This window comes from Acanthochromis polyacanthus, chromosome 17 (assembly GCF_021347895.1).
Source record: "Acanthochromis polyacanthus isolate Apoly-LR-REF ecotype Palm Island chromosome 17, KAUST_Apoly_ChrSc, whole genome shotgun sequence".
Taxonomy (NCBI): Eukaryota; Metazoa; Chordata; class Actinopteri; family Pomacentridae; genus Acanthochromis; species Acanthochromis polyacanthus.
Window position 1 is genome coordinate 17,482,448 of NC_067129.1, and position 9,927 is coordinate 17,492,374.

The 9,927-nt window shown below is 41.3% G+C and overlaps 1 protein-coding gene across 1 annotated transcript; it reads left to right on the plus strand.

Annotated features, from left to right (window-relative positions):
* The first annotated feature begins 547 nt into the window (after window positions 1-547).
* On the plus strand, window positions 548-9,522 carry vps51 (VPS51 subunit of GARP complex). Its single transcript, XM_022204949.2, has 11 exons — window positions 548-1,000; window positions 2,125-2,254; window positions 2,584-2,730; window positions 2,821-3,040; window positions 3,215-4,130; window positions 4,316-4,531; window positions 4,676-4,759; window positions 4,851-4,985; window positions 5,071-5,192; window positions 6,796-6,883; window positions 8,442-9,522. Exons 1-11 carry the CDS (start codon window positions 815-817, stop codon window positions 8,700-8,702), a joined length of 2,505 nt encoding a protein of 834 aa, XP_022060641.1. The 5' UTR covers window positions 548-814; the 3' UTR covers window positions 8,703-9,522.
* The last annotated feature ends 405 nt before the right edge of the window (window positions 9,523-9,927 follow it).

Below are 9,927 nucleotides of genomic sequence, written 5' to 3' on the forward strand. Positions count from 1 at the left end.
TGTAAAAAATGAATTCACAATTATAGACCATATCTTCCCATTAATACACCTTCTGCAAACGGGAGGTTTAGTCATTTTCTTATTTATTTGCTGTCCCTACTTATTCAAATAACTTTTGGACTCCAATTTCTGTTTTTGAATGTGGACACTAACAACTTTGAGCAACTTCTGAGCAAATATCATATTCACTACTGACAAAAAGATTTTTTTTTTTTAACTGAAGACATTATATGATTTCACCTGTAGGATTCTCGAATTAAAAAAAAAGCTTTCACAACTCCAACATTGAAAGGGGATTTAGGTTGACTTGCAGTATTACTTTTCATTTTTAATTTGTATTTTATTCATTAATGTAATTTATTTTTTTAAATGTATTTCTTAATTTCTGTAATATATATTGATTTGCCTTTTACAGATTGATTTCTGTTTCTGTTTTTGTTGTAGGCAGTTTGATTTATTTACTCCAAACTGTTGCAATGTAGTGTTAACCTGCTGTTAATAAAGTTTATTCAAACTAACTTTACGTTACGCACTCTGTGGCGACGCGGCACCGGATAGGCTAGAAACCCGGAAATAATACAGCTTCCAGTCAGCTGCTTATGTGTCAGAGAAAATATGATATATTTTGAATATTCATGGTGAAACGCTTCTTTGTTTACACTATACAGCTGAGCTAAACGGTCATTGGTCGTTTTGGAGCAGGAAGTGACCGTTTTCAGGTCGCAGCTGCTGCTTGTCGTCTGTCTGCCGGACGTCCGTCATCTGTGTTTATCGTCGTTTCGCTTGTTCGTGTCTCAGCTGGTCCGAGTTCAGGATGGACGGTGAAGCTGACGGCTCGGTGACGGTGTCAGAGGACTCCGGCAGGAGGCGAAGGGTGCACGGCATGCTGAAGCTCTACTACGGGCTGAACGAGGAAGGAAAGACCCCGGAGCAGCAGGAGTCTCTGGATCCCTGCGACATCAACGGGCCGCATTTCGACCCGGAGCTCTACCTCAACAAGGTGAGAAAACACTGCTGTTGTGCTGTCTGTCATATAACCTACATGGATTTCTTTTTGCATTGCAATAGAATCATAGATATGTAAAATTAAACTTTTGTTCAACTAAAATACCGTGTTGTTTGCTTCAAGGTAGTGAGAACTCATGGAGATACTGCATGAATGAAGGAACATATTAAAGAGCGTCTTTCATTCTGGAAAAAAAATGTGACAAATACAATGATATAAGCCAGAATTTACTTAAAATACAGTTAAAAGCAGCACTTACTGCTAGGAAAGGGACTCACAGATCCCATTATGTGTGCAGTATGGGACTGCATGTGCAAGCTGAGGGACAAATTATTAAAACATCACTGAATACGGCATTTGTCTGGACATAGCTGGTTGTATATCTGGCAGACTGACAATACATTTTCATTTTCTGTTTTCTATTTATGAAGTTGTTTTTCTTTAATTTTCTCATTAAATTTTATTTTGAGTTACACCATTCTTCAGTAGTATTGTTCACCTGATAGTTATGTTACTAAAGCATATCAAAGTGAAAGAGGGTGTGGATACAAGTACAGATGTAGACAGGTGTGATTTTAAAAGAAACCAAACTCGTTGGAAATATAATAATTGTTTATTACCAAACAATGCCTAAATTAACAAGTTCTCATCCAGCTGACATGACATCTCAGGAAGCAAATAACCAGCAGACGTAAAGTAGCCAAAAATGATCTTGTACTTTCTTTATAGGCTGAATGTTATGCAAAAAAATCATGTTGCATATTTTGACAGATATGGTTTTCATGGAAACAATAATGGATTGATTCTTCATATCCTCTCTCCTGAAATAAATGTAGAAATGATAATGTGTTTTTTTTTTCATATATATGGCAAACAATCATGCTCACTTAGATCTGGAGAACATAATTTGTATGCTGGGGCATATTTGCAGCATCACAGGGCTTCATTTAAAATCATATGTTGTGACACGTCACCTTTATCAAAAAAAAACTGTTTCTGCGATTTCTATAATGCACATGACCAGACTGCAGTTTCCATTAAGTTTTTATCTTTGCTTTGAATATAGTGTTTTCACGTGTTGTTTTTTGACTGGTTGTGTGTTTTGTGTCCAAATACAGCTCAGAAGGGAGTGCTCTCTTGCGGAGTTGATGGACCAGGAAACCTGCATGGTGAAGCAGATCCGCTCTTTGGACAGTGACATGCAGACGCTGGTGTATGAGAACTATAACAAGTTTATATCTGCTACAGGTAAAGGAAGCCTCACATTCACTGCTGTCGAATTACCAGCTTTTGTTAAATCGTGCAAACCTGGGAGGTTGAAATCAGGGTTTTTTCCAGGTTCAAAATGGATCTTGGTATGTGACTACACATGGCATTAAGCATGATCAGTCTACTTACAGTAAAGGCAATGAGTCTGTGTTAGCTTATTTGACACAATTCTATGTAATTGCTTGTTATTTCTTCCCATTTGATAAACAAACTATATCTTGTGCTTGGGACAACATGACAGTCGCCCCGAATCCCTCAGTGCAGGAAAAACCTTTCTTGAAGTATCCATCCTTGATTCCTTTTGCCAGACACCATAAGAAAGATGAAGAATGACTTCAAAAAGATGGAGGATGAAATGGATTGCCTGTCTGCTAACATGGCAGCCATCACTGACTTCAGTGCTCGGATCAGCGGTACTCTTCAAGACCAGCACACACAAATAACAAAACTGTCAGGTCAGTCTAAAACCAGCTGTTTGTTTTGTTCAATCAGTTGTCAGGGACCTTATGATGGTTATTTTCACGTCTTGTCATGTTCCATCTCAGGGGTTCACACGCTGTTGAGGAAGCTGCAGTTTCTGTTTGAGCTGCCTGCTAGGTTAAATAAGTGTCTGGAGCTGCAAGCCTACGCTCAGGCAGTGAGCTCCCACCGCCGTGCCCGCTGTGTGCTGCAGCAGTACAGCCACCTGCCTTCCTTCAAGGGCATTCAGGATGACTGCCATGCCATCATGGACAAGCTGGCACAGGAGCTTCGACAGAAGTTCAGGTCAGAATTTCTTAAGCTATGTTGAATCTCAACATAGATTGGAATGAATGTGAGACTTAAGAGTCCAGTTTAGAATAAATGTAGGGATGAGATTCGGCTCAGATTTTCTAAACCACAGAAAAACAAGCATTTATTTTTCTGTACATCTTCCTGTCTGTCTTGTTGTGCTCATAGGGATGGTGGAACAAGCGCCAAAGATTTATCAGAGTGTGTGGAGCTGCTTCTACAACTGGACGAGCCAGCGGAAGAGCTTTGTGATAAATTCCTGAGCCATGCACGGTCTCGACTCGAGTCAGACCTCCAGGGCCTGGAAGCAGAGATAAGACCATACCCAAGCACGTCAACCCTGAAAGATGCATCTGCACGCAGGTTGTCCTCTGCTGCTGCTGTCGGATCTCCGACTGATTGCTCCCCTAAAACAAGCTCTCTCCTGTCTCCCTCCTCAAACACCGACATCCTGGAATTCATAGACAGAGGCTGTAATGAATTCGTGAGCAGCTTGTGTTTAGTAATTACATCCTATCAAGAACTGTTTATTAACCATGCTCAGACAGGTGAGCTAGCATCGAAAAATATTCCCCAGATGGCGAATGGCAAGCTGCACGCCTTTGTGGATGATCTGGCTGCTCGATATTTCTCGCTAGTGGAGCGGAGGATACAGGAGGAGAAAGGGGTTGGAGATAACTCCCTCCTGGTTCGTGCACTCGACCGCTTCCACCGCAGGCTGCAGGCTGTGGCCAAACTGCTGCCGGGCTCAGCTGTTCCAAACCAAGGGACTGAGATTGTGGTACGAGCAGCGACAGAGCGGGTCAAGCAGTACCTCTGTGCTCTGCAGAGCTTCTACATGGACAGCCTAACGGATGTGAGACAGGCCCTGGCGGCACCTCGACTCTCCGTGGCTGGAGCTTCAGTGGCTGGAGGTGGAGCTCATCTAGGAGGACCAGCCTCTGGGAGAGATGCTCCCACCAGCCTGCCAGAGCTGCTCTCCTCGCTGTCAGCCTCGATTCTCAATCAGATTAAGTCAGTGCTGGCATCAGTGCATCTCTTCACAGCTAAGGACATTACATTCTCCAACAAGCCGTACTTCAAGGTGAATTTCAGTTTTTTCATTAAAATGATTTTCTACTCGGCCCAGTAATGAACTAAGTAGCTAATGGCACAACTGAATTTGAGGTTTTTTTTTTTGCTTTTCCTTTCTTCTGTGACATCATAACCCTGTATTTCGTTGTTGCACAGTGACACTGACAGTTGTTTGCGTCCGTTTCCTCCTCGTAGGGTGAATTCTGCAGTCAGGGTGTACGTGAAAGCCTGGTGGTGAGCTTCATCAAGTTTGTGTGTCAGTCTTCTCGTCAGTTTTGTGAGAGCGCAGGAGACAAAGGAGGTTCAACTCCTCCAGCCCTCCTGTTGCTTCTGTCTCGCCTCTGCTTGGACTATGAAACCTCTACTATCTCCTACATACTGACGCTCACAGACGAACAGTTCCTTGCACAGGTATTTCCACTGTAGAAACACAGCGTCGTCAGTCCTGAGAAATCGAACAGATTTGTAATGTTTTTGAACTCTCAGACTGACCTGTTTCACACCCACAGGTAACCTTTTTCACGACCATCTAACCACACATCTTTTTGTCCTCAGCACCACAGTCCTGTAACTCCTGTCACAAGTCTGTGTGCAGAAGCCAGGGAGGCAGCACAGAAACTACTCAACCATTATGTCAAGGTAGTTTTTTCATCAACAACCTTTACCAAACCAGCATCAAGTTAGGAAAGCCACAAATGCGAAACATTTACCTTCTTCTTGTTTTGTTCAGGTTCAGGGCCTGATTATCTCCCAAATGTTAAGAAAGAGCGTCGAAACACGAGACTGGGTGAACACCATCGAGCCACGAAATGTCCGTGCTGTGATGAAGAGAGTAGTCGAGGACACCACCTCGATCGACGTGCAGGTGACACTTTGGATGACAATTGCTGTGTTATCATTACACTGTTGTTAATTATCACAAGTAAACCGTCTGTTTTGGTGCGCTATAGGTGGGTCTTTTGTATGAAGAAGGTGTGAGGAAGGCACACAGCAGTGACTCCAGCAAAAGGACTTTCTCTGTCTACAGCAGCTCCAGGCAGCAGGCCCGCTATGCTGCCAGCTACACTCCAAGGTACTGTGGCTGCAGACAGGCAGCTCTGAGGGGTGAAGTACAGCATGAATTTGATGGAGCAAGGCTGTCCTTGCATTAGCTGGCTTGACATAACCTAAAGCTTAAATCAGACAGAATGGGTATCATGATGGTGGTTATCAGCTTTCTATGTTAACCAGATTTTTCTAATCAGGCTCTGTGTGAGCTCCTATAATAGGGCTTGTTTTACGCATCGTTTGATTCTTCTTCCACTAAAGTGAAGCAAAAATCACTTTTGCTGCAAATTAGACAAGAAAGAAATGCCAGTAGAAAATCGTTAATGATGTAAGTTAATATGTTTATTTCACCCCTCAGTGCACTCTCAATTCAGCTGCTTATTTCTAATGTGACAGCTGCAAATTAAAGCTCTGAAACTTTAAAGTTCATACATTTAAACATGATGTTATATTGAAGTATATTTAGGTCTGACACTGCCTCATAAAGCAGGATGTCACTTAAACTTTTGGCCAAACCAAAGTGAAATTAATGTTCGGATTAAATTTTAACCAGTAAATACCAAGAGAACAAGAAAAGCACTCAGAGCGCAGTACTCAGTCAAGGCTGCGCAGTCTTTGTATGATTTCCAACAGATAAGTCTGCAGCGGTGGATTTGTAGTAGGATTGCAATCATGTCATCGTCATTTCTTTGGCCTTTTTGCCTTTATTATGTATAGGAGAGTGGAGAGAGAGAAAGGAAACACTGGTTGAAGAGTGGTGGAATGACATGCAGTAAATGTCCATGGGCTGGATTCAAACCCATGACTGCTGCTGCTGTTTATGAGTTGCCCGCTCAGCCAGCTAAGCTATCTGGGCACCCGGTCCTTGTGTCATTTCTGACCTTCCCTGAAAATTTCAGTAAGATCTGTTCATCTATTTTTAAGTAATATTGCAAACAGACAGACAAACAGATGGACAAACGTACACCGATTGTCACATAACTCTGCTGTGTTCCTTGTCGCAGTAATGAAGGATTTCTAATCTGTGCTTATTAGCTACGATACCAGCAGACTAAAAACATGTTGACAGTAAAACAAGACCAAACATACAATATTTATCCATTTTCTGCACTCAAACAACTGGTGAAAGGGTGGTGCTTTTTATGCCCGATTTGATTCCCAGACTCTGAACAGAACCTTCTCCAGTGAAGGTCAGCTGTGCAGCGTAAGTTACCATGGTGACCTGTCTATGAGGATCTAACCGAGCAGCCCAGGGAGCCACTGACATTGAAAACTCTGTTTTAGATTTGTTTCCTAACTTCACAAAGGACAGCCTTAAGCTTTTATTTTTGTTGGCTGCGTTCTGTGTTTACTACATTGTGTCAGTTCAAACTAGGTTGTACAGACAAGTAATTATTATTTATTGTCCCATTGTTGCCCATCGTCGAATCATTTTAAAAATGCCGGGATAAAGTAATGCCATAGTTCAGTGACTGTTGAAATGTTGTGTGTGAAAGGGAAACAAACAGGCAGCTCATCTGTATTACTGCGATCAGTTTCATTGCAGGAGGCCTGTTGTTATAGAGGTGTCTTTAATCATGCTTTAATTGTAGATTCACTGGAGCACTTTGTCTCTTGTTTACCCGCAGTGCTCCCATGGATACCAATCTGCTGAGCAACATACACAAGCTGTTCTCTGAGAGGATTGACATCTTCAGCTCAGTGGAGTTCAACAAGGTGAGTGCAGATCTTCAGGGGTCTGTTCCAGAGAGCAGTTTGAACAAACTCTGACTCCAACCATCAACTCTCAGCTGCTGAACCCTGAGATGGGAAACTCTGAGGTTTCACTTCCTGAAGAGCTGCTCAAAGTTAGTTCAATCAACTCTTGAGTATGCTCACGCTGAGTAAAACACGTGTGTGGAATGCAAAAAAAGGCATCAGTAGTGGAGCTCTGATACGATGCTTCATCATGACAACGGGTACATAAAGAACTAGAAAAGCACTCAGAGAGCGCAGACCTCCGCCAAAGATATTGACATTCCCATGGAACATTGTATTCACATACATTTATGTACGATTTAGAAATTGAAGTATTGTATTGTATTTTCATGGAAACATAAGACATGTATTTTCATGAACAATTTTATTCCGTTCTTAATTAATCAACAGGGAGAGAGGAAAACAGGAAACCCATGCAGTAAAGGATCATGAGCTGGAATTGAACCTGCGTCTCTGACACAGTTCTGTTTACAAATCACCTTCTTAACCAGTTGAGCTATCTGGACACCTTGCTCCAATTTTTTGGACGACATACTAACCTATGATTTTTTTTGTCATATTTTGGACCACATACTAAACCACATACAAAAAATTCAAAGTGATCCAGAATCCAGGATCCTTTCCGGATTGCCACCAAAATTAAATCAGCTCTTCCTCTTACCATAGTCTACATATCCTCAAAATTTTATGTGAATCTGCCCAGGCGTTTTTGAGTTATCTTGCTAACAGACAGACAGACGGACAGACGGACACACAAACGCCGGGTGTCACATAACCTTGACGGAGGTAATGAAGCATGCATTTTAATAAAGTGGAATAGAAGTATGAATGCGTCCCACTACACTCTGGATTTTATCTTAATAAACAGGAGTGAAGAGAGAAGCCAATAAGTTATCTCATCATGGTCCCCCAATTCATCCTGAAATTATCCTTAATGGATGATAAAACTCGAATCCTGCAGTTTATTACACTGGACTAAATGAGTGATGGCAACAGTAACATCAAAATATCACTTTTAAATGACATTTTAGTTTTATAATTAGAAGCATCCATATTCAAAAATATTCACATCACCTCCAACATAATGTGATAACTATGACAGGAATGTTCCATCAGTGTGACCGATCACAACAAATTCATCAGGCAGTGAGTCCTGGGCTTTCTACACATCCACACTGAGGATGAGTCCACAAAGTGCCCAGATCAATGTCTGCTCTTTCATTGGTAGGAATTGACCATAAAAGAGGTCATGTTAAAGATGGTAACAATCCAATGTCCATTTCTGTGTTTCTAAAGACATGAATGTCTGCAGATTAATGCACTCTGGTACATGCTTTGATATCAGCTGTGTGAATGAGGAGATGAACCATTGTTTTAGCCAGCTTTTTCAGGTTCAACAGGAGAGGAAGAATTACAAAGTCAGTTTCCTTATCCAAATGTTAGCCAACTCAGAGATTTAACTAGGCCTTCGTTCCACCTCTTGCTTTCTTTCTCACACACCTCTCCACTGCCTCAGGTCTCTGTGATGACGGGGATCATCAAAATCAGTTTAAAGACTTTCCTGGAGTGCGTCCGCCTACGCACCTTTGGTCGTTACGGGCTGCAGCAGATCCAGGTCGACTGCCACTACCTGCAGATGTACTTATGGCGCTTTGTCTCTGACGAGAACCTCGTCCACTTCCTGCTGGATGAGATAGTGGGGAGCTCTGCCCACCGCTGCCTGGATCCTGCCCCGATGGAGCAGAGTGTGATCGAAGTCATCTGTGAAAGAGGTTAAAGCTTGAAGTGCATCGAATTACAGCAAACACTGGAATCATGTGTTGAATTGAAACACTTTTCCTCCTACATTTACTAATAAATTTATTAATCCAGATTTAAATTGTACTGTGAAAACATTGCACAGACTTGCTCAATGCTCTTACCTTCATTAGAAATCAACTGAACCCGGATGATTACAGTCCTTACAATCTAAAATATGAAAATCTGCATCAACAGATATTAACTTCTGTGTCTGAAACATAGGGGCAGCTCTTCACCACAGTTAACATATCAGTAATTCTTCTAACTCTAAAACAAACCACAACTACACTTGGTGATTATATTGATAAGAAACTGAAGTCACTGACTGACAGTGAATTTACATTCCAGGCATTTGTAATAAATGTGCACGAGCCTGTAGTTCTTCGGTTTAATGTTATAGCCGTCATACAAAAACATAAAATATGACAGAATAAGTCCTTTCGCCTGCTCTGCCTGCTAAGATATAAAACATGAATTATCCAGAGTACAAGCTGAACTGTTTTAGCACATTCTCCCCTTGAAGGAAAGTTGCTGAATGTGAAAACAGAATATTAATGAGTAAAAAGAAAAGCTGTGTCCTGTGGAAATCTCATGTATTAATAAATCTTTTTTAAGGGGTCTTTTGCTGAATAATTTGCGACCTGAATGTAATCTGTGTGTAGCACTACCTGCAGCAGAAGCTGGCGTCAGGTTAGTTGATTCTCTGTTTTTGTGCACGTCTCCACAGATACATGGTGTGTTGGGGAAGGTTTAAATGTTCATCCTCTAATAAAAGTCTATAAATGTGCAATTTAAAAGGTGTTTTCTTCTTTACAAAGTCAGGTTCCAACTGAAAACATACTGGAAGTAGATATACAGTCAATAAAATAAAATTTTATTTAATAGAGCCAATTCACAGCACTAAACATAGCACAGTGGAAACATCACAGATTTTGAACAGAGAAGCCAAAAATTGCGCTATAGTTTCAGCAATTAGCTGCAATGAGCATATATATTTATTTCTCGGTGTCTCTATTAAGTAACAAGAAAATCCAAGAAATACATTGAAAGTACACACAGAAACAAATGACTTCCACAGACTAAAGTCATTTTGCATTCCCACTGTCTTGAACTTTCCTGAGTTGACTCTCCTGTGGTATAAAATACAAAGCTTCCTATAGCACTTCTCAGAGGTCTTCTTTAGATCCGTCTTATATTTGTTC

Excerpts from the sequence above, each read along its gene's own strand:
- vps51 (XM_022204949.2), top strand. The coding sequence starts at position 815 with ATGGACGGTGAAGCTGACGGCTCGGTGACGGTGTCAGAGGACTCCGGC. Across the intron at positions 2,255-2,583 it reads CAAGTTTATATCTGCTACAG|ACACCATAAGAAAGATGAAG; the intron begins GTAAAGGAAGCC and ends TCCTTTTGCCAG. Across the intron at positions 4,986-5,070 it reads CCACCTCGATCGACGTGCAG|GTGGGTCTTTTGTATGAAGA; the intron begins GTGACACTTTGG and ends GGTGCGCTATAG.